We start from the raw sequence: 25,702 nt of genomic DNA, 5'->3' as shown, positions 1-25,702 counted from the left end.
CCTTCCTGATAATATTGATTGTCTAACGTCAAAGGGAAAAGATAATTGGTGGAGTTTATAAAACAAAGAGATAAGTGTAACAGGAGATGGACTGTGTCATCAAAACTATGGAAAGACAGATTGGACTAAAGCCTTAAGAGTACAGAGAAGAGGGGGGGGGGAAAAGGAGAAGCCTGCCTTTTATTTTCATCTTTGTAACTGACTTTTATTTCTGGATTATAAATAAAAGAATGGCAACCACTAGAAAAGCTGCAAAGCATAGAGAGGGAAGGAGAGGGTTGTTAGAACAACCAACAGAAAGGGAAATTACTCCAGAATTATTAGAAAAAATGTTTGAAAAGATGGGAAAGCAAGTATCTGAATCTGTCAAATCTGTTAAAAGTGAGTTGATTGCTTTTGAAGTGAGAATGAAAGAAAGGTTTATAAAGATGAAAGAGGAGATGAAAGAAGTCATAAGAAAAATTGAAGAACTTATGGAAGAAGTTAAACAAATCAATGACAAACTGGAAATTTTAGAAAATAAAACAAAAATAATAAATAGGGAGATGGAAAAGGACTTAGACAATCTGGCATTACTGGAATTGAGAGAAAAAGAATTCTGCTTGAGACTCAGAGCAGTTCTAGAGGATCCTGGAGAAGACACCAGAGAAAAGGTTGTGCAATTTTTAACAAACTTTCTGGAATGGGATGAAGATGATTTGGAGGTAGAAATGAACAAAGTCTATAGAATCAATACACAATTTGCAAAATTAAGAAATGTACCAAGGTATATTCTTGTGCACTTTGTCAGAAAGAAGACCAGATATCAAGTTTTGCAACATCAATATTTTTCTAAATTATATAAAGGAAAAGTTTCCCTAGCAAAGTTTGATGAACACTTAAAGAAACAAAACTTACCAAAGATTACAGAAAAACAGAAACAGTTAATGAACGGACCTATACAATAAGGGAAGTACTGTATGTGAAGTCATAGTAAAGGTAAAGGTTTCCCTTGACGTAAAGTCCAGTCGAGTCCGACTCTAGGGGGCGGTGCTCATCTCCGTTTCTAAGCCTTGGAGCCGGCGTTGTCCATACGACACTTCCGGGTCATGTGGCCAGCATGACTCACGGAACGCCGTTACCTTCCCGCCGAAGCGGTACCAATTAATCTACTCACATTTGCATGTTTTCGAACTGCTAGGTGTGCAGGAGCTGGGATTAACAACGGGAGCTCACCCCGCCGCGCGGTTTCGAACCGCCGACCTTCCGATCGACAGCTCAGCGGTTTAACCCGCAGCGCCACCGCGTCCCTATGTGAAGTCATAAAAAAGGCAAAAACAGTGAAAGCGCCTGGACCAGATGGTTTACCAGCCTCTTACAATAAATATTTTGAAGATGAATTATTGCAACCGTTACAAAAAATGGTGAATTATATTTTACAGACTGGAAAGATACCGGACAGCTGGATAAGAGGCTAATATAATATTAATATCTAAAGAAAGTCAAGATTTGACTTCACCAAAAAATTACTGCTGGATATAATTATTAAATAATGATTATAAGTTATTTATTATGATTTTAGCTGAGAGGATGAAAACCTGAAGTACTGAACAGAGACATAAGACAAGATGAGAGAATTGCTGGAGTGAGGATTAAAAGGGAAATTTATAAATCATGGGCATTTGCTGACAATTTGGTGATAATTTTGAAAGACTCTTTGGAAGGAATAGAAATATTAATGGAAAAACAAAGGATTTTGGTGCATTAGCTGGTTTTAAAATTAACAACCAAAAGATGAAGAAGTTAAGAAAAAATATGAAAATAGAAAACCAAATGAAACTGTTGGAAAAATTTGGTTTTAAGATTGAGAAAAAATAAAATACTTGGGTATTACTATGACTAATATGAATTGTATGTTATTTCAGAACAATTATGTAAGACATGGAATGAAATTAAGAAAAACATGTTAAGATGGGATTGTTACTGTTGGGGAGAATCGCTGTTCTAAAAATGAATGTATTGCCTAGAATGAAGTTTTTGCTTCAAACAATACCTATTTTGACAACCAATGTACCATTTAAGCAATGGCAGAAGATACATCTAGGTTTGTATAGCAAAGGAAAAAGCCAAGGATAAAATATGAAGTTCTCCAAGATGCAAAGTAATGAGGAGGATTAGGATTGCCTGATTTAAACTGTATTTTGCAGCCAGCTGTTTGGTTTGGACGAAAGAGTGGGTGCTGCTGAGAAATAGAAGTATTTTAGAATTAGAAGAGCATGAACTGAGGTTTGGATGGCATGGTTTTCTATGGTACGATAAAGTTAAGGTTAATGTAGATTTTTGAAATCACTATGTTAGAAGTGACTTATTGAGAACATGGAATAGATATAAACCCAGACTGTGCCCAAAAATGCCTTTATGGGTTTCAGCACAAGAAGCTTTACTAGGAAGTTCTCAAGCAAATAAACAAGCAGCAAGGAAATGTGCATGCAAATGCACACCTACAGACACACAGACAAGAGAAATCAAGTCCCCCAAATCCAGCAAGCTTGCCTTGAAAGAGAGTCCAGATCCAAAACCGCAGGCACAAGAGTGGTCAAGCCAAGACTAACGGTCCAAACATCATAGCAGGGTCATCAGCCGGTCCAGGTCCAGAATCCCAGTCACAGGACTTGCAGTCAAGAGGCAAGGCACAAGGACTCTAGGTCAAAAAAAGGTTGCCTCGAATGGAAGGGTTTGAGCTCGCTGCTCTTCTTAAACAGAAGCAGTCCCGGTGTTGCTCATTTGGGTCCTTTCTGATGAGGAGCCTTGCAGAGCACCTTTGTTTTGCTCTCCTCTCCACACGGCGAGCCTTTGCACTGGGAGTGGTGACAGCTCAGACTCATCTTCCAAGACCGGCAACAGCTATGTCTCCTGGTTACCAGGTGGCGCAGCTTCCTCTGCCTGTAATTCCTGAGGCAGCGGTTTGCCCGGCAACTTGGGAACTGGCTGTTGTCAGTTTCCTCATCTGGCCATGACATCCACAAGTGTTCCATACAGTTGCTCCTCACGAGGAGACCACAAGATAGGGGTCTCTGGCAGATTTAGAGCTCTGGGAGACGAGGGAATAGCCATCTTGCTCAAACCGCAATTGGCATCTTTGGAAGGACACTAAATTTGCATACTTCCTTTTCTAATCACTTTTGGAAATTGGTTGTTAACTGCTTTTTGGCTATCAAAAACCTTTGGATCAAAAGTTTGACAGCGCTGGGTGAGTTTCCTTCAATCCTTAGCGAAATAAAATTTTACTACAAGTTTAAGAACTTAAAAAAAATGGGGGGGGGGGGAATAAACAGCAAAAGCATGATTAAAACTTTGATTTTAGAAAGTCACAGACTTAGGGTCCAGATAAATTTGAAACAATATTTTGGAATTAATTATAAAGAATTCTTCCTGTGGGAAAATGCTTCTGTTCTGAATTAAAAAAAAATAAGGTAAGATTTTAAAAATTGGACACTAGAGGGAACTAAAGATTACAATTAAAGAACACATAGATTTACAATTACAGAATGAAGCAAATATTCTAACATTGGACATACTAAAGGATTTTTTTGAAAAATGGACTCTGAAGTTAATATTAACAGTGTCAACAAAGATATCTGCCTCTATGGAGAGACTGTGTCTAAAAGATGTTATGGAAGAGGAACAAGTTTTATCTGATTGCGACTGATCTGAAAGTGGGTTTAAAAATGACAGGCTACAAGAATGACATGGAAAAAGATGTTACACTGGAAAAAAAGAAACCGACTGATGTTTTAATAATCAAATGGGATATACAAACAATAAACAAGAGAGTGATCTGGATAATTTTCCTATATTGGATTTACAAAAGAGGCTTGTTGAAGTTTTGAAGAATCTCATGAGAAGGGACAAAGAAAAAATGAAAAGCAATCAAGTTGTCCAACATTATTTGAATCGACTAAAGATTAAGATTGTTAGAAGTAAAAGGTAGAAAGATAAAATTGGTTTATTTGACAAGGTTAAAATGGATATATTGTTATCTCTGGTAACCCTTAATGGACTTTTGCTGACACCAGGACTGAAATGATGAGGCTGGATTTGTTTATAGATAAGAGATGGGATATGGGAAGAAAAGATCATTTGGTGTACTTTAAGAGGAGGTGATAAGTTACTAAAATTGTTTATACTTGTTGTGATGATGGGGGAAGTCACTTCTTTATATATTTCTTTTTTCTTTACTATATTCTTACTTTTCTTTCTTTTCTCGTTCTCTTTTTTCTTCTTTTCTGTATCTTCTAATCTTTCTTTTTATTCTTCTATCTTTTTTTTAGTTTGTATTAGTTTTTTTACTTTTGTAATTATAATATTTAATAAAACTACTAAAAAAAGAAGAAGTGTGAGCGTAAGATATAGACCTTAGTAAATAGCACCTGACTTTTTTGAACTCTGGATGTGAGAGTTCAATCAAACTAATGATTGAACTATATGATATATCCTCCATAAATATGAAGCATTTGAATGATATGCCTGTGAAAACCCAAGTTCAAGTTTAGACTTTCTCCAGAGACATTATTCAAGAGTTAAATGCAAATGAATAATATAAGGTACATGAACATTCTACAATTTGGATTCCTAGTTTTATGGCCCCCAAAGTAGGCAGAATCTCTGCTGGAATCTGTTCTTTGAACTATATCTGCTACACAGTGAGCACATGGCAATGACTACTGTGGAGCAAAGGTTAATACATCAATGAATAGTGATGTGCTTTACCCTTGTCCTTCATCACCTTGAGCTCTGTCAACCTCTTCGCTGTCAACCTCTTCGCTTTTGTTGGTTAGTCATTTGGTCGTTAACTGAATACATAAGCCCACCAATGTGCTGGAGCAGAAGCACATGATGATATTGCTCTTTCAAAACTCACTCCCAATCTACTTGCCATTTAACCATGGCTATGGCTGAAAAAACTATGCTTAATTTCCTCCCTCTGCATGTGGAACATTTTCCTAGCCTCATTTCTTCTCATCTCACCCATCCTGATATTTCTGTGTAACTCATCAAATTACTTATCTTCTTCCTCTGACAACCTTCCCCCTTCCTAATAGTGAAATCTCATGGGATACAAGTGATTTTGTGAGATTTGGCTTTTGAAAAAATATTATTTCGGGATCCTTGTGGGTGAAATGTTCTATGCTTATCTATTCTGTCGCTAAGACCCGGCTTTGTGGAAAGTATTACTTAATGCTGACAGCAATATAGCTCCCATTCTCAGACACCATAACATACTACAAAGTTCACATAAAAATATGGTAACCTTGGTATTAGGGATGCGGTGGCGCTGCGGGTTAAACCGCTGAGCTGTCGATCGGAAGGTCGGCGGTTCGAAACCGCGCGGCGGGGTGAGCTCCTGTTGTTAATCCCAGCTCCTGCTCACCTAGCAGTTCGAAAACATGCAAATGTGAGTAGATCAATAGGTACCGCTTCGGCGGGAAGGTAACGGCGTTCCGAGTCGTCATGCTGGCCACATGACCCGGAAGTGTCTATGACAACGCCGGCTCCAAGGCTTAGAAACGGAGATGAGCACCGCCCCCTAGAGTCGGATTCGACTGGACTTTACGTCAAGGGAAACCTTTACCTTTACCTAACCTTGGTATACCCCCTCCCACCCACCCACCCACCCACACACACACAGCTGCAGTAGCAAATACAGTCAGCAGCAGCAACTACTTTTTGTTTATAGTATTGTCAGACATGTAATTATGTAATGAAGGAGTCAGAAAATATAGTTGATAAACTTGAGGTATGTAATGTTTAAAATAATATATAATTTAGTAAATCTGATTTCTCAAAGGATTCCTATTTATGTTCTTCAAAAGATAAATTTGCCTTCCTCCTCACCCCCAAAATATGGTCCCTGTCCAGAGTACAAAATGGTTGTCCTCCTTCGTTTTAATATGGACGTGCAAAAACTGTTGTTCGGTTTTTAAGAAAGAGAATAAATTACTTCCCTGATAAATTGTATTTTATTGTCTGAAAGACAATATTTCAAGGCTATTGTAACTGTCAGGTCGACAGTTACAAATCATAGGCATGCATTTATTTCCATACATGCAGAAAAGCACATAATTCACTTACATAAACAATTGTATGGACATGATCAAAGTTATCCATGCATATAGTCGACGATATGCCTCACTGAATTCAGTGAAATTTTCTGTCAGACAAATGTACAGACCTTCCAACCCAGTTTCACATTACAATAGAAAATATAAATAACCTTTGGTTTAAAAAATTATTTTTGCATCCAACCAATGTATAAAGTTCTTCAGACATTTTGATTACCACTGAGCAGCTTTTAAAAAATTCCTCTCTATGTTCAATAAAATGTAAGAATAACGAAAAAGAACCAGTTTGCTTTCTTTTTAAACAACTGAAAGACTGAAATATAGTTCAGAATAATTTCTCTGCAAACCATGTCAAGATATAAAGTCAATAGGAAGATCGAATACCCAGTTTCTTAGCCAAGAAATCATCAAACTGACTAACCGGGGTGAAGTTCAAGAACACTGTTTTATTGTAAAAATGAAAAAAATAATAACCAAATGAATATGGTCTAGTGATGATGCACAAAAATTAAAATATATTCCATGCACAATGGAGAAATGAGCTCTGCTCTATAACTTTTTTTTAACCATTTACTAAAAAACCTGACAGAAGCACTGCTTTATGCATTTGCTAAATATATGGATTTGGGCAAGTTTTGACATTTCAAATATGTGATTTTTTTTTCTAGTTAAAAGATGGCTTTATGTCCAAAGCCACATTCATTTTCTTTCTTCTAATATTATAAAGGAAATTACTTAAGAGCTGCTCAAGTTTTTCAAAACAGTTATTATATAGAACATTTTTGGTCCTTTGTTTTTCACTTTTCTTCCAAACTGTACCTCTGTCTGGAGAATTTAGTAATGTTGCAGATGAGGAGGAGAGCCGCTTGTTAATGACTGGATCAACATGTTTCGAAAGGTTCATTGTTGAAACAGATCGCCTGTCTGGATCTAAAACAAATGGAAATAATGCTAATTGACAGCCCGCATGCAGTAATGTGACTTTCTAGTCCTCCAGAGGGAAGCATAAATAGGAAGAGTTCTTTTTTTTTCCTTATGCCTTGAGGATATGTCAAGAGATTTTCTTTTTAGGTGACTCAAAGATTGGGCACAAAATGATGTAGGCTGGAATCCTATAGTTATCGCACAATAAGTCCAATTGAGGATTTACTGCTAAGCAGATACATATAGGATTGCACATTTAATTTCAAACTGCAGCCGAACTCCTACTCAAACAGCAATGTTCTCTTTAATGAAATAACTGCAAATGAACATATAAGAAATAAAGTAATGAGATTTAAAGGACTATTTCATTGTACTGACAGTTTAGATAATGCAGCAAACCTGAGGGAAATGAGAAATTGTAGAGAGGTTGTAATAAAACAAAACCTCTTAAAAAGAACATTTGACTATTTGGTAAGAGAGTCCTGTGAACTAGGATCCCTCAGTATCATGTTCATAAGGGAAAGATGTAGAAACAAGCCAGATAAGGAAAGAAAACAAGGGAATTTCAAAGTCAAGAAGTTTCAGAATTAAAGAAGTTCCTGCAAGATGATTTTCATGCACTTCTTGTGAAGGTGCTTCAGGCAGAGTCTTGCACAGCTCATGCACGTAAGCTTACAGCCAGATCAAGAGTCCTCTACCTCCATTTTTAAGAATCTCACTGTTTTATAGAATTTTGTTAGCACTGTTATAGGTTGATGTTAGCCACCTTAAAGGCAATTGTGTGGAAAAGAATTTGATACATATAAATAAAAATGTTTTCCATATAGTGTAATAACATTTAATACAACTAACATCTTAGAAATCAATGCTGCAGCCTTTTTCACCCTGGCACCTTCCAGTTATGATGAGCAGCTTTGAGCTATTCTGGTTGGAAATATTTAGGGTTGCAGATCAAACAGCTGGAGAACAAATGGCCATGCTAGTTGGGAATTCTGAGATTATTGCCCCACATCATCTGGTGGATGTCAGATTGAGAAAAAGCTGCAGCACTGAATGGCTACTTGGATAAATGTTATATAATCCCATTCACCATTTTTCTTTTCAATTCTTGTAGCTTTGAGGGAGCACATTCATTTCTCCCTTATCTTCCGCATTATGTCCTTCAGGTTAGGGTTTCCACTGTAGCACACACTGTACACAATGTAATTTCACAGTGTTATTTCCTCTCCACCATGATGCCTTTTTTTTTTAAAGGACAGCCCAGTTTTCAGCATGGATACACAGCAATATGACCCAGCAGCCATTTGACATCCTTCTGTTTATTTTTCAAAACAACTTGAAGCCACTTTCCTCCAAAGTAAACATTTATTTTTAAAAAGAGAACAGGTGCATGGAGAAGGATGACACACAGGTATTCAGAGCAAAGAAAGGAAACCATGTGAAGAGCTAGGAAAGGTGTTGATGCAGACATTTCCCAGAATTTGATGTGCCACATGATCTGGAAACAGTGGAAAAGGTTCCTGAATGACAACCAGTGAAAACCCTTTGCAGCTTTGGGGCATACGGGGCAATAATGCAATGGGATTTTTTTTTTTTGCTTTTTTTTTTAAATGCAATGACAAATTGCACCACTGAAAAATAATGTTGGTACAGAATCATGTTGAACATGTAATAACATTTTTCAAGAGTAATAAATGTATATTTTTAAAGAACTCTATGATAAAAGGAAACAAGTAATAGAAAAAACAAAAATAAGAGGTTTTTCCCCCCCTGTATCTAAAGGGCTTTGGAAAAAATTGTTTCTCAGGGTTAAAAATATTCCAAATAGACAAACAATGCCTTTTGAGAATTTGTGCCACATTCTTTAAGTCACCCAGTAATAAATAGGTAAACTAGAGGAAAACACGTTAAGGGCTATCTATCAGCTCTAGTCTATGCCGTGTTAGACATGCACACAGTCTATGAAAAGATGGATTAGGTACTGGCGTACTGGTCCTATTTTGAGGAGATAACTACTTGTAATGAAATCAAGAAATCATAGTGATTTATGTACCGAGTTTTCTAGCACCACACAGAGGTTTGAAGTGGTACTCCAAGCGTGCTAAATCGAGAAGGGTGAATGATGATTCAACAAAATAACCTAGGACAGAATGCAAGACAATGATTTTCAAAAGTAAAGGAAAAAAAAGGCAGCAGTCAAGGTACACAAAAAGAAGCAAAAATAACAGATAGAATATTGTTATGAAAAAGACAACTATTTGATCATATAGCAGTATTTAGCTCATTTTGTCTGATATATATATATATATATATATACATACACACATACATACATACATATACACACATACATACACATACATACATCACATACATATATATATATATAAAAGTTCAGATCTAGTTAGTATTTGAATAGAAGAACATCAGGAAATCTAAAGTTTTCAGCTAAATTAGGAAGTTAAAAGAGAAAAAAGCAATGGCAATTCACTTCCATACAGTTGCCAAAAGACCCCTGAATTGAGGTGTCCCTGAAATTGCTAAGGATTGAACTTGTCTTAAAGAAGACCATTTTACTTATAATTTAAGTGTAATGATAAATGTTTTTGTTCCATAACAAATGCAATAATACCTGCTAGTGCATTTTCAAGGAAAGGAAATACTATTAATAGACACACAATTTCTGTGTAGCCCAGGTCCATCCGTAATTAGATCCTCTAGTTGTTAAGGCAACGGGCTAGAAACCAGGAGACCGAGAGTTCTAGTCCCGCCTTAGGCATGAAAGCTGGCTGGGTGACCTTGGGCCAGTCACTCTCTCTCAGCCCAACCCACCTCACAGAATTGTTGTTGTGGGGAAAATAGAAGGAGGAAGGAGTGTCAGGTATGTTCCCCGCCTTGAGCTATTTATAAAAAACAATAAAGGCGGGATAGAAAATAAACTAATAAATATTTATTAAAATAGCCTATAGCTCACACAGAGACTTGAGAAAAGAGACTGGCAGCTTTAATGAATAGCAGAGGAGTGTAGTGTTTGTACAAGGTCCTAAGCACTCCTACTGAATGATTCTGAAATGTGCACAAACCTAATATTATATATCTATGCATACACCTGTTTGTATGAATATGTTATGTTATATATTACTGTATCATACCATATTATATTTAAAAATAAATTATACGCTTAGGAAAAATACAGAAGTGATAAACCATAATTTAATTATTTATTTAATATCTGATAATCTCTGCAAAGCCACCTTTATCAGAGGAAGGAGGAATCTACCTAAAAGCTTTAAATATTAATCAATAAGCAATGCTGACTACTAGATTCTCCTACCCATTCCCCTTAAACAGAGGCTTTCAAAGCCAGAACAAAATATATCCTTGGTTCATTGTTTTATGAGAAATCATATCACTTCTCTAAATATTTAGATTAAATTCATAAATTTAATCTAAAGCTTGGCTTTGGCAAACAGAGTGCTGGCACACACACAAGGTCACACAGAAACAGACAAAGCAAATCAAGTACAAATACAAATGAAGTTAGAAAGGAGAGATCAGATGTCCAAATATTAGATCAGTTTCTCATTCTGGAAAGTTAAGCACAAAAGAAAGAGGCACCACACATCTGGAGTCACATGTGCTTAAAGTATGAAATGCAATTCAGTATGCAGGGAAGTGCCTTTGGTTAAACCCATGTATTTATTGGTGCAAAGAAAAGGAGATAGACAGCAATACCTGGCCTCCAATTTTACCTGTATTATTAATGCTGCTGCTATGATGAAGTGTCCCTCCCCAAGACCACCTATTTTGCTTTTGTTTCGGTTTCTGACTCCTCTCAATAGTGCGACGTACAACAGCTTCATGTCGTTCCTAATGAGACAACAAATGATTCCATTTCCCTGAACTGACATTGCCTTCATTTTATTCATTTAATAATTTTAAAATTAAAAACGCAGTCGTTTAAAATGTGTTGATCTTAAGGCAACCCAACGAGCGGGGGCACCAATGAATTCTTATATTCCCATTGTCCTCACTTGCCATGGCCCTTACTCCTTTTCTACACAGCTGCAAGGAGAAACACTCAGGAGGGAGATCTACAAGAGGGCACAATCCTGGTTCCCAAAAAGAGGGTGAATGGGCTCACTTACATTGGCAACACAGGCTTAATGGCCCAGGGGTGGTTAGGCCATATGCTACTGCATATTATTGTCTGTTTAAGCAGCTATTCCTTAAGTCTTCATTCAGCCCACATATAAATATTTTCATTGACCAGCACAGTGACTCATTAATCCTTCCCCTTTTCCAAAACAGAATACAACCCCTTGCTGAATAATAGTCCAGGGCAGATATAGACTTGACCAGAACCCACTATCTGCCCTGTTTTCACTGCTCCGCATAGAAACATTGCCCCAAAGATCCCCTAAAGAAGCCCTCCTACCTTCTCCTCCTCTATTCGCTGCCTCCGTTTTTCTTCTACTGCAACTCGCCTTCTTTCTTCCTTCAGCCTCTGCTCTTCTAATTTCTTTTTCCGTTCCTCCAGATGTTTTTCATAATGTTGCCTTGCTCTCTCTTCTTTTTCTAACCAAGCAACTTCTCTCACCGCTAAAAAACATCAAAGGAAATTTCACACATTTTTTGTCGTCTTTTACTACATTAATATTTAACTCAATAGCCCACATTTAAATAGGTTCATAGCCTTTTGGTGTTACAGCCTTCTCAATTACCATTTCAGCAAGAATTCTCACAATGTTTCCTGAAAAGAATGCATTATTAGCAAGCAAAAAGTGGCTAGGATTTTTTTTTTTCCCTTTGTGTCAGTTTTGACTCCTGTCAACTGCCTGGACAAGTCCATTCAGCTTTCATAGCAACATCTTTGGAAGTGGTTTGTCCTCTTTCTACGGCTGAGAGAAAGTGATGGACCCAGAGTCAACTGGTTGGCTTCCATGCCTAAGGCAGAACTAGAATTCATGTCTCCCCATTCCTAGACCAGCATCTTAGCCACTAAACCAAACTGGCTCTCTTGGATGTATGTCCTTGTCGCAAATTATTCAAAACCTGAATCTTGTACTCTGGTGCCTTATACAGACTGTGACCTACATGTGTATCTACATTTACATCTAAATCTCTCTCTCTGTTTGTGAGTGTCTGCATGTGGGTTGTGTGTTCCTCTAATTCCATTTGTCTAGATTAAATGACCTTATTGGGTCAGTTCTTCTCCAGTAATCTACAAGTAAAGATGCCCTTGACTTGACCTTGATTTCTGGCAACTACATGGACGTATTCATGGATATTTTTCTACTTCCCAGTCTAGCTTCAAGACCTGGAATTCCACTGTAGTCATCCATCTGTGTACTAAGGCTTACTTTCTGAGCCCAGATAAGGTAGGCCAGGTACCAGCATCTACTGGGTTAAGCATTATTATTCTACTTCCTAATGACTGCAAGTGGTACACTATTTTTGCCTCCTGTTTATTGTGTTTGGTAGAATATTAGATATACATTCCAAAGTTCTACCCAACTGCATCATTAGCTATACAAAAAACAATTTAGCTTTTTAAAATGTTTTTTATTTGAAAAGATATAATTTATAATTATGAAAAGCAAACAAATCAACAAAAGCCAGCACCTATTAATTCTGGCATCAATAGAAACCTTTTCAATTCAGCCTCATTCAGGCTGACTCTGCCAACAAGCTGACCATGACATATTGTAGAGCCGATATTTCTAGACCATCTTCTAATGCATCGCTATGTAGAATATATATTTCAATTTGGAGCTATCAAGGCATGTGTTCCAGCAACCATCTCACTCTCTAGCATCAGGCACAGTGCTCAAGTACTGCTGCAGTTTTTCAGAAAGAAGAGAGACTTGTCAAGCTAAATTGGTTCTGATTAGGGGAAAATTTCAGAATGTGACCTTGCCCTTTGGGCAGGACTCTAGTTGCTAAAAATTAAAAGCAACTGATATGACTCATGTCTAAACTTCCATATCTCAGCAGCTTGCCAATAGGAGGAAAACTGTCACAGAGTTTGATGGCAAATTATAGATTCTGCTTTGAAGGCCAAGAAAAGAAAATCTTGAAAAAGAAACCCTTTTAACTCATAGAATATTCCTGCACTTATTTGAAGGTCACAGGGGAGAATTCAACAGAGTATTCAACAGAGAGCTTCTCTAAAACAGATAATTATATCTGAAATGCTGAAATTATAATTCAACTATCAAGGGCTGGGCTGGGCTGGGCTAATGAAGGTGACTTCATTGCCGCCTTGCAGGAATGTGATCATTAGGGCGAGGATTTCTATGACCTAAAAATGTTAGAAATATGCAAGCATTTATGACCTTAAAACCGCTTAAATATGACCAATTAAACCAAAAATATGACTTTTAAAGCAAAAATATGACTTTACAATTTTTCTGAAATTAGCACCCAATTTTTAAAAATCCGTGCTTGCACACACATACACAAATTAAAAGGTTTGTTCTTCACTTCCAGTGCAGAAGTGCTAGTGCTGAAGGAACCAAATGAACATTTTGAGAGTAAAATGGTTATCCCTGGATTAGTTTTCATTAACAGCAGAATTGTATTAGGTGACCACGTGCATCGTGAGGTTATCAAACTCAAAACTCCTTGTCTACCAGTATGTTCTTGTATCTGGAGAAACTCCGTTTGATATCACAAGAGGTTATAGGAACAAATTTGAAAAAACCAAACTCATCTGGAGAAAATTCTGGCTTGAAGTCTTAAAATTTGCTTCGAGTCCATTTAGAACATTACTTATTTTGCAAAGTGAATAACCCAGATTAGATTGCAGCACTCTTTGCAGTTTATCACTAATTTTTTCAGCCACTTTCCCCTTTGCTTGCTTTAAATCACTCTCAGTTTGTTTTACAATATTCAGTGCATCACTAAGTTCCATTCCTACAGTTTCAGGGTGATGGAGTTTTTAAAGGTTAATAAAAGAACTCCAAGCAGCTAACAACAATCTTGCAAAGTAGAAGCGTGAACCAAAATTTGCACATTAAGCTTACGTTTAGAAAAAAATTCAGTCTTCACACAGTAGTGAGACAAAGAGGGGAAAAAAAGTAGCATACATTTATTCAGTAGATCTGGATACAAGTAGCTTCATAGTGGAAAGCACTTATTCATCACTGGTTCTTTGTAGACACTTTCTATGGAAATAGAAAGTCTGAGTGCAAGCGAGATGAGAGGACGAGAGCTGCATTCTGCAGCACCTCCTGCTTGCAGGTGTGCCCAAGAGGTAAAATGGAGATTGTTAATCCCCAAACCCAAGGAGGAGAAGGAAGCTGAAAATCAGGTGACCCATGTGACATCCCACAAGCACAATAGAGATGTGTTTACTAGAAAGACCCCTTTATGCTTATGAAACAATGCTGAGTTGACCCCTGATAATTCCAACACAAGCTGGGTATTGCTTTTGATAATCCACTGAAGTTAGATCCTATATATGCTAAGTTTCCAGCCAAGGTTTCAGAAAAGGAATCTTGCACAATCTTGATGGAGGAATATTCACAACAGTCAAATTCTTTAACTATCCACTGCAAGAAAGCATAATTTGTGAAATAATACATAGCTGCATCCAGCCAAGTCCCCCAATGTGTCACGACAAGTCGGGGAGGGAAAGCCAAAGTAGGAGCAATTTCTTTGAATTTCTGTACTCGAAGTGGAGCTTTAATGAACATTTTTTTTCCCCATTAGAAATAAGATAATTATTTACATCAAGATAGTTGCTTCAAATCTCTTCGGCCACTCTGTGTAAACCATGTGCAAGGCATGTGATATGGATCATTTTTGGATAAAGAAGTTTAAGTCCCTTGGCTGCTTTAGTCATGTATAGAGCAGCATCTGTTACAAAGAGAAGGATATTTCCCCTTTTTACACCATCTGGCCAGAGTAGTTTCATAGCATCATCAAAGAGCATAGCAATAGTGGAATTGTTTACTTTTTGTAGAGTTTCACATGTTAGAAGAAATATTTCACCAGGCTTGTCACATTTTAGAGTGCCAATAATAACACTGGCTACATATCTTCCATTTACATCACTTGTTTCATCTATTGGAACCCATATCTTATTGTTGTCAACAGCAGATCTTATCTTTTCTAACACATCTTCATAGCAGGCAGAGATGTGACTTTTCCTTACAGTTGATTCATTTGGTGACTGGTATGCTTCTCCAAAAAATGCCTGAGGCTACCACTACCTAATTTCCTTTAGGGAGTATTGAAGTAACCATCACTGTACAGAGATCCTTACAAAATTCTGACTGGGTATTTGATGAACCTGCAGTTGAAGAAGAAGCTCTCTCAAAAAGGAGACATTGCCTGTTCTCAGTGAAGGTAAATCTTACTAAAAAACTCTTGTGTTTCACAGTGTCATAATGTTTTTGAATATTAAAATGCTTTTGGGCCGATACCTTAATTTCACACAATTTACAAAACAAAATATCACCATCGCTACTGAAAATCTGCTCCCCAAATTCTTGAGTAAGATACCATAATTTCACACTATCTGAACATCTACTTTTAGGCATGTTGAAATCAGATTGCAGCTCTCACGTGACTCCACCACCTTGAACACACACACACATCTGAGTTGGGGAGCAAATGAGAAAAAGAAAATAGGCAAATTCTCACTTTTTCAGGCCTTGTCAGGGTAGAAGCTTCTGGCTGAAGACACTTTAAAAAAGGTTGCTCTCCCTCTCTTACACACACACACACACCTGAGTTGGGGAGTAAATAAGAAAAAGAAAAAACAGGCAAATTCTCACCTTTTTTTCAGGCCTGGTCAGGGGAGAGGCCTTTGTTCCCACCTCTCTCTCTCTCTGACACACACACACACACATACCTGTCTCCTTGAGTTGGGGAGCGAATAAGAAAAAACAGGCAAATTCTCACTTTCTTTGCTGGCTCAAACTTGCTAGCTTATCAGGAGGGTTGCCAATGACCAAAATATGACCAAAATATGACATTTGTTACAAAATTAAGCAGAAATATGACATAACACCTTTAAAAAATCAAAATATGACTTTTCAGGCAAAATAAAAAGCATCTAATTCTCACCACATTACTCTAAAACATGTTTTAACTTACTTATAAACTCAGATAAAGGTTCCAGAAAAAATATGACATGTCATAGAAATCCTCGCCCTAGTGATCATGAATTTGTGATATTCAGAGGAAGACCAGATGATTAGAGTCAGGCCTGCATACTAGACTTCACAAGAGCTGATTTTGAGGAACTCTGAAGGAAGGTAAGTTGGATCCAATCACCTGAAATCCTGAAGGAGAAAAGTGTCTGGGAAGGATGGGAAATTCTACAAAATGGGATGTTGAAGGTGCACCTGCAAACAATTTTCACTATAAAGAAAAATAGGAGAAATGTAAAAAGGCCAGCATGGATGCATGCAAAGCTCTCTAAAATGTTGAAGAAAAAAAGGGACAGGTACAAGAAATGGAAGAATACAAAGAAGGATACAAGGCAGTCTTCAGAAACATAGGAACTGCATCAGGAAGGCTAAAGCTCAAAATAAGTTGAAATTAGTGAGACCTATGACTGATGTAGACTATGACTTTATCATTCTGGGACAAAGTATATCATTTTTACCACTTCTCAGCCAAAAGCAGGAGGAGTTTGCCAAGGATGTGAAACAATGCATCTTGGCTCTCAGTTTAAAAAACACTGAGAACACAGTGAGAAGTTTGACACATGGAATTCTATTGTAAGTGCTGAAGACAAGAAATGGAACATGAAGAAAAAGCAATGCACAGTACAGTAATCAAGTAAAAAGACTGACATCTTGCAAGTTTGTGCAGAATCTGGACAATATTTAACAGCTTCTCTGAGCTATCTGAGGTTTCACTGAATTCACAGAATTGAGATATAACAATAAAGCAGAAAACTTCAACATATAACAAATTCTCCTATCTGAAGCTGGCCACAATAGTCTAGGATAGAATGCTGAAAGTGAATCAAGCTGTGCATTGAAAGGAGTTACAGTTCATGTACACAACATTTGCAATACAAGTAAAATCTATCTGAGCGTGGCAGATTATAAAAGAAGCAAACTGCTAATAGTGCTGGCATCAAATACAAAGACCATAAAATAAGAGGAGGAAAACCAAAGGCGTATATAGAATTATTTGAAATTCAGAATATTCTTATCTGGCTACAAAGCCCAGCATAAGAATGTGTACTGTGTTATTACTCATGAGTAGAAATATTACTCATCTATAATTTCTAACCTGAAGAATGGGATATTACATTGGATTCAGTGTGTCAAAGCTTTGCCCATGGGGCAAAGACCAGTGTATTTCCCAACATGCACTTGTGACTGCAAGCAGATTCAGCACCATGAAGATTATTCAGAAACTAGAGACTATTCCTTCCTTTGAAACATTTCACATTCCTCCCATGAATCAAACTGACTGGACCTCCAATAAAACAATTCAACTCTGGGTAAATTTCTGGTTCCTTTAACTTATAATTTGGCATTTGATATCATAGAAACAGTACAGTATATATGTGGTCCTAGGCTTATGCATCTTGGAACCTGTTCTGCCAGGAGCTGGATTTGGACATCAAGTTGGAAATGGGAGATTTGGAACCCTCATATGACAAAGAAAATGCAGGTTAGTGGTTGAAATAAGCAGCTACCTCTGTCACTGCTTGTTTTTAATAAGAATAAAAAGAGACTTGTCAATGGTCATCTTCATTTTGTAAACTGTTGCTCTTCTATACCTCAAATTAGAAAAATCAGATCCACTTTTATCAGTTTTTTCAAAGACTTGCTCTCTGAGGAAAAAAGGCTAGCTTTAAATAAATTTAGGTTACATGAAGATTGACTTTAGAGTAACATAACATTTGTTTCCTGGAAGTCCTTGGATACCATATATTGAAAAACCTTTCCATACCATATTCATCTTAATCCAACAATATTGGATTAGACTGTAGATCTAAGACTGGAAAGCTTCACACAATTGGACAACACATTCCAAAGAGTGCAAAAAACATCTTTTTCTAGGAATGTTTCTTCCCTTAGAGTTATTTCTAGAAAAGTCAGCATCTTTGGGGTTTTTTTTTATTAAACTTCCAATTTGCAGTTAGGGGAAAAACAATTCTGTGTCAAAATTTATAAAGAAAGAACAAGGCATCAGCACCTAAACTTTAAATGAAGTATTACAAAATGACTCAACTTTGCTGAGGCACACTAAATATTTTTGGAAATGTACAGAGCAATCATCTGCAATTTCTTTCTGAGACATACAGTAAGTGTAAATATTAAGAGCAATTCATACTGAGCAATGAAGAACATTGTCTGCTAAGTTTTCCTAGCCCCCTGCCCCTGATCAAAAAATATTCATATTCAGAAATGGACAACTTTCTAGTGACTGGGGTGTAGAGGGCATAACAATGACATAATGCATTACGAAAAGTGTGATGACTGGAACACTTGAGCATTCACTCAATTATGACTCATAAGCTTTTGCTTATAAATCTATTTAACGAAGCGTAGCATTCAGTACAGAGAAGAAGTTGTGAATGGAATTTCCCACGCATTTCTACATTTTAAAATCACAGTAACTTCAAATTCCCCCGCACTGCCCTCCTATGTATGTGTCCCTCCTTCTCGTGCCAGCATCTGGCTATAACAGTTCTTCCTAGATGACCTTGGTGCAAGGAGCAGCTAGCCCAAACAAGATGATTCCCACTCCAACCGTGCTCCCCTACCCTGATGGTTGACACGCAAGTTGACACGGGTTGCAGGATGATGGATGCGAGTCCGATAAGATGTTCTGTGAACATTTGATCAGGGAGCCTGACAAAAAGGGACAGACTAAGCATTTTTTCCCATGAAAGGTGAAGTGAAGGCTTTATAAAATGTAATTGTACTAAGTTAATAAATCAGTTTGTGTCCTAACAGCCAGGAACCACGCTGAGACAAGGAATAGGTCTCTAGTGTTTATTACTGCTACATTAGACAGAAAATCCTAACAAACTGAAGAAGCGTGGGAAAAACCCATACAGATAAATCCCAAGAGTTAAGGCAGGTCTGATCTGTGTCTCTTTGAATGGCTGCTCAACTCCTCAGTACTACGCATGCGTTTTCCCCCCTGGATAGGGGCCCCCTCCTGCTCACCATCAGTACTCATGACAGTTTGTCACAGAATTTAAGTCGCATAATCTTTGAGGGCTTCCAAGTCCACAAAAATGCAACCCTGGAGACCACTGGTTGTCTTTTCCTGTTCTATATATTTAAATAACCTCAACTATTTATTACTTCATTGTATATAACATGTCATAGAAAGTTGCTGTGCACCAAGACAGATGGTTTATCTACCTAGCCCAACAGAGAATCCAGAGAATCTGGAGAAAGAGGGTGGGTATGGAACAGAGGTTTCCAACTCCCTAGCAGACTCTGAGGAACACTTGAAACCTCAGGAAGCTGGAGCATTCCAGGAACCTTGAACAGAGGATCATTTTGTCTCCTACTTCTGTAGAAACAAGTCAACTATCTAGCCAGGAATACTGCACTAGGTGTCATCTGTTTTCTGTGTGGTACAGAGACTAATTTTTTATAGCTCTCTATATAAGCTAGGGAATTGTTTTTATTTATACTTCAAATTGAGTTTTTTTTAAACTCTTTTTCTTTGTAGGATCTTCTTGTAATCAGTAATATTAACCTTGGAACTCTCCAGTTCATCTCATCACTGAGCAGTTCAGTGTACTGAATTTTCTTATGGACCCTTCCTGTTTACATAAGTTGCCAGCAATATCATTATGATCTGTGCATCTCTATAGTTTATCTTTTTCAACACTGAATGTTTGCAACTTGTGAGGGCTGGAAGTGTGCATAAACCCAGGGCCAGGTGTGCCTTTCCAGCCTCATGCATTGCTGTGCATGCCCTTTCTCCCAGTTCCTGACCTAGCCATATTGAGCAGCAAGTTAGAGGAGCACAACTCTTTGATAGGTCATGAACACCAATGAAAAAAGACACAGGACTGCACTAATCCTTCTGTTCATGGAAGGCACAACTGGATTAAAGAAGACATACCCTTCTTGGGTTCAAAGGCATCCCTCAGAAGGTTTGGACTACACTACAAGGAAATTTTCACAAACTTGATAATGAGGAAACCCTCCTTCAGGAACATCTGAAGTGGAGCAGGTAGCAATCAGAAAAATTGCTTTCACCGCTGTGCCTCCAATGTATGGAACTTTACCCTAGTTCCTTCTTCAGGTATCAAATATTTTAAATTAGTATAGAGAATGCAGCACCAGGCCAACTCATCTGGCTTAAAACTAAGCTAGGTCAGACTTGTTTAAGACTTGGATTGGAGACACTGAGGACAGTGAAGCAGAAAGAAGATAATGGCAAACATTTCTGAATTGTTGCCAGGAAAATTACATGAACATGTCCATGAAGTCACCAAAGAGGAATTTGACTCAAAGGAAACTTTATTTTTTTATAGAGAAAGCCTGGCAACAGCTTTCTATAATGGCTACTCATCAGTATGTGAAAGGTCCCCTGTGCAAGCACCGAGTCATGTCTCACCCTTTGAGAGGACGCTGCTTTCGTGATGTTTTCTTGGCAGACTAGTGAGGTGGTTTGCGATTGCCTTTCCCTGTTGTCACCTTCTCCAGCAAGCTGGGGACTCATTTTACTGACCTTGGAAGATGGAAGGCTGAGTCAGCCTGAGCTGGCTACCCGAGAGAGAATCCAGCTTCCGCTGGGATCGAACTCAGGTCATGGGGAGAGTTTTGGTTGCAATACTGCCACCTACCACTCTGCACCACACGAGGCACCCATCAGTATAGCTCTGCCCATTTCTTCTGAGTCCTGAACTGTGGCACACTAAACTTATAACAATGGCAAGAGGGCTTATTTACTATATACCTGTGAGTCATCTGATATTCAAAGCATTTACAGCAACATAAATAGATATGTACATAAATAGAAATCCACCTGCATGCAGCATCTTTGCTATAGTTTAGCCATGCATTAAAGACATAGTAATTCATCTTGGCATTTAACAGCCCATAATGTGCTGCCAGCATAATTACAGCCATTGTAATAATATATTTTATTACTGTATTTTATTAAATGTATGTTTAACATTGAGCATAGCCTGGAGATGCATTACAAGGGCTATATAAATATTTCAAATAAATGATCATCAAATAAATGAACAGATGCATGTTAGTATGACTAAAATCCATTAAATATGCTAAAAGTTGAAAACCAACCCCAAACACAATATACTAAAATCTATTTATAAAAATACTAATCAGATTTTTAAAAGTTCACTGAATGTTTTATTAAAAAAGTAGTTCTAAGACAGACCTTTACTTTTAAGTGAGTAGCAAAGCATATAGTGAGAGGGAATAAAGTAAAAAATTCGCAAACAGACCTCAAGAAGAATCCTGGGGGAAGCATTCCATAACTGGAGAACTCACACTGAAAACAGGCCCCTGCTACTTATTCGGTTTTTATCAAGCTAATATTCTGTTTCTTAAGAGCATGTTCTCTAAATATCTTCCCTAAATGTTCATGTTCCTCAGTACTGTAAGTGGTTTTGTATCTCCAGTCTTTCACATGAATATTCTAAGCAGCTCTTAGAAGCAAATCAAGATATCATTAATGTTAATCCCAAAGCATGTGTCAACTTAGATGAAACTCAAACGTGGGCATAAGAGAATGACTTGGGGTGGTATGCTTTTTACCTCGATGCATACAATCCTTATTAAAACCACAATCTCTGCACAATATATGTTATGAGAAGAACTGTAGAATTCTGTACTTTGGAGGGGGCATTTATGCCATTAAATCCAGCCAATCCACTACTCAGTGCAGAAAATTACTGCCTATTTATGCTGCAGCACATGTAAAGCTTCACTGCTAAATGCAAGGGCCTGGATTTCTATGATCTATGCTTATAATTTCAAGAAATATATTCATGCAAAAATATGCATGTAACACATTATACTTATGTCAGCCCTACTAGGTAGACCAGACCATGAAATCAACTCCACAGGATGGTTAAAATTACTTTTAATGAGATTGGCTATAATAACAACAGAATCCTGAAAGTCTGATTGTGTTGTACCTCCTCTTCCTCCTTAGAGTTCAGTGAATTAGGAAGGTCTCTGTCTTAGCTGCTTCCAAATATTACCTGGACATTCTGGACTTAAAAATGTTTTAGCCCCTTTTGTCTAGACAACGGCACATCCATATCTCTGTCAAGGTCATCTACCTTATTCTCTACACATGTAGTAACTCATGATGTTTAATGAAAATAGGTGTCAATATCTATTTCTCTATCTATCAAATGTATAAGGCTGCTCAACTCACCATGATTTGGGGTTTCATACAAGTTTAACAACCAAATCCAAGACAACAAAACAAATAAAAGATGGTAATAACCAGGGAGCTTACATGCTCCAACACATTAATAGAATCTCACTCAGGGGACATATACTCCATCTACCCCAGGACCTGGGAAAAAAGCCAGGTCTTCAAGACTCATTTAAAGGGCAGCAGTATTGGTATTATTTGAACCTCAGGGAGGATACAATCCAGAGGACAGTAGCGTTGTGCTACTACAACCTATCTGCTAGGAAGAATATAGTAAGTATGACTTACCTAGAAGCTTTTCCTGTTCTTCTCTCCGTTCTCTGGCCAGTCGTTGTCTTTCATCAACTTTTAGTACTGGTGTACAATTGGAAAAATAATGTAAGATTTAAGCTCCAAATATAGTCATCTTATATGAGAGGCAGCTATTCTGAACTCCATAGAACCTACTTCTAAGCATAAATCCATAGATGTATATTCTTAAGATCTCATATTGAAAAATGCTGGATTCTAAAACCTGTTAAGAAATGACTTTATAACAAAATAAAAAGCATACAGTATTTATTTAGCTAGTTGTAAGGACTCAGTATTTTTACCACATTCAGAGCACCATATTAAAATGTATAAATCAGTCTTCCCCAGCTGTAAAACTTCCAGGTGTATTTGGACAACAACTCCCAGAATTTACCCAAAACAATGTTAGTTGGGAACTTGGAATTACATTTCTGACACATTTGGGGGACACCAGGTTGGAGAGGAAGGGTCTAAAAAAAAATATCACTATTTAGGACATCCATCATCATTTTAACCAGTTCCATAAACCTACTAGGAAGCCTACATTAAAAATAAATACTCTTGCACATATACAGTTCGATATCACTGAAGATTTCTAGACTTCTCTCTAAAATCTTCAATGCCTCCAGATATTAACAATCAAAAGGTACTGGGTTGCTATCCTTTTTTTTCCCCCTCTTTGGAAAGATTTTTCCTAAAAAAAAATTTCTTTTTTGCTTGGAAAGAAAAGTATGGTGGAAAAAGCAGTGAGAGATAATGGGAATATTTTAAACATTGACAAGGTCTTCTGGAGGTCTCATAAAATCTGTTAATGAGGCAAAGCAATTTCATATTAAAAACTTCATCTGGAAGTGCTCCATAGCATTCTCCATCCAGCATATTGAGATTCTTTCAGTGGTATGAACCCCAGTGCAGTTGCAGAGTGCTGACACTGGGGACTCTCATGAGTGAGAGCTTGCTAAGTAGGTTGCATTAAAGTTAATTCACAACAACCAGCTGCAGAATCCCATCCATCACTAAAACTCTTTAAGAATTACTTCTTATACTAAAATACTGCCCAGAGTCCCCCTTTTTGGGGGAGATGGGCAGTGATAGAAATTTGAAAAATAAATAAATAAATAAAATAAAGCAGTCCGTATTCACTGATTTTTTTCCACGGGATACATGAATTATTTTCCCCAAATCACTAGGCTCTGAATACATTATTTTTCAGAACTCACAGGCAATGGTGTTTTTTCTTCTACTAGCGTATGCAACAGTTTTTGCAAGGACACAAATGAAAGAGTAATTTGTCATTATACCCAGGTACCAGTAATTCAGGAGATTGATAGATGTCCTGTTACTGGTTATATAAAGCTGAAAACAGTGAGAAAGTCACTTACTTTATCTTTTCTGTATTAAGAATTAGCAATACAGTAACGAGTAAGCATGAAGAAAGTTGCAAAGAAAATAAATTGCTAAAATATTTCAAACAGTAATATTTATTACTGTTTATTAATATTTATTTTCCTGTATTTACTATGTTTCTATATGATCCTTTATAATATCTATCCTGCAACAGTTTGCAATATTATTTCATACAAAGCAATAGTTGCATCCACAATAAATGGATTAAAGATAAATGAATAATTTACATACGAACTATAGCATACTTTAAATGGAATTAAAACAAAATTAAAAATTCAGACTATGTTGGTGCTTTAAAGTATAACAAACTTATCACATTTCACTACAAGAGAAACTCTGGAAAGAATTAAATTACTGTAATACCTGGCTTGGTTCCTGCAGGATTAGTGCCTTGCCCTAAAGAAGCAGAAGAGGGCCAGCTGGATGAGACAGCTTTTTTATCTGGTACTTTTGAGTTTTCTGATACTAAAATGAAGAGAGGGGAGAAAAATGGATTAGTTAACCATATCATTACAATCGTTGTTTTTATTTGTACAATCACTCTGAGATAATTAAGGACATTCATCTACATGTCTTAGGATAGGCACAGAAGAGCAAAGTACATTTTTCTAGATCAGTGTTTCTCAACCTTGCTAACATTAAGATGTGTGAAGTCCACAATCTTAAAGTTACCAAGTTTAGGAAATACTGTTCTAGATACTGCTGGATGATAATTTACAGCAACCCCAATCAACATGGCCAGTAGCACAAAAAGCTGGGAACTATGGTTCAGTAACACTCTGGGGAAATCATATGTACAACTCACTCTTAAGAGTAAAACTCTGTTCCCAGCAATAGGAAAGAGCCTGAAAACAGATGAGCTGCATCTGCTAAGATGTAACTAGCCTCCTCTTGTCTGGGAGCAGGTGTCAGGGTTTCAGTAAACACATACATCAGTGTTTCTCAACCTTAGGAACTTTAAGATGCTGGCTGGGGAATTCTGGGAATTAACTTGCTGGCTGGGGAATTCTGCGAGTTGAAGTCCATACATCTTAAAGTTCCCAAGCTTGAGCAACACTGACATACATACATCTAACACTGAGTTAAGCCCTTTGGGTGCTTAAGAAAACTGCATCTGTGGAATTAGGGGGTCTAATACAAGAGATATCTAACATATTCTGGGGCAGCAGTTCTCAAAGTGTGGTCTGGGGACCCTGAGACCCTTTCAGGGGAACTGCAAAGTCAAATAAATATTTTTAAATGGCCTAGTTTTAATTTCTAATACAGTACACTAAATACTGATAGATATAACCCACATAAGCCAAAGCTCTTTGGGGCCCTCGATAATTTTTAAGAATGTAAAGGGGACCTGGGACCAAAATGTTTGAGAGCTGCTGTTCTAGGGAAACATTCGGCACTATTCAAGGTATACTGGAATGGGTGGCACCACTGAGAATGTCTCATTCTTATTTACTTATTACAATAGCAGTCTTCCCCAATCTTACAACCTCTTTTTTTTATTGCACTATAATTCCCATGATTCTCCACTGGCATTATCAAAGGTCAAAAAATGGGCATATTACATGTGGCAACCTTGCTTGAAATACAGCAATCCACTCTCACTGTCATTA

The 25,702-nt window shown here is 37.3% G+C and overlaps 1 protein-coding gene across 4 annotated transcripts in view; it reads right to left on the bottom strand.

The window, feature by feature from the left end:
* Positions 1-25,702, bottom strand: part of MAP7 (microtubule associated protein 7) — a 104,154-nt gene that overhangs the window by 20,689 nt on the left and 57,763 nt on the right. For all 4 annotated transcript variants that reach the window (XM_063309656.1, XM_063309630.1, XM_063309639.1 and 1 more), the window contains exons 2-6: positions 24,456-24,539; positions 22,683-22,748; positions 11,464-11,627; positions 10,778-10,895; positions 6,921-7,031 (exon numbers count right to left, since the gene is read on the bottom strand). In XM_063309656.1, coding sequence (XP_063165726.1) covers positions 6,921-7,031; positions 10,778-10,895; positions 11,464-11,627; positions 22,683-22,748; positions 24,456-24,539 — 543 coding nt within the window. The remainder of the gene's footprint in view (positions 1-6,920; positions 7,032-10,777; positions 10,896-11,463; positions 11,628-22,682; positions 22,749-24,455; positions 24,540-25,702) is intronic.

Source organism: Candoia aspera, chromosome 1, assembly GCF_035149785.1.
Source record: "Candoia aspera isolate rCanAsp1 chromosome 1, rCanAsp1.hap2, whole genome shotgun sequence".
Classification (NCBI taxonomy): Eukaryota; Metazoa; Chordata; class Lepidosauria; order Squamata; family Boidae; genus Candoia; species Candoia aspera.
The sequence above is the reverse complement of the archived record's forward strand: the minus strand, read 5'-3'. Positions and strand labels throughout refer to the sequence as shown.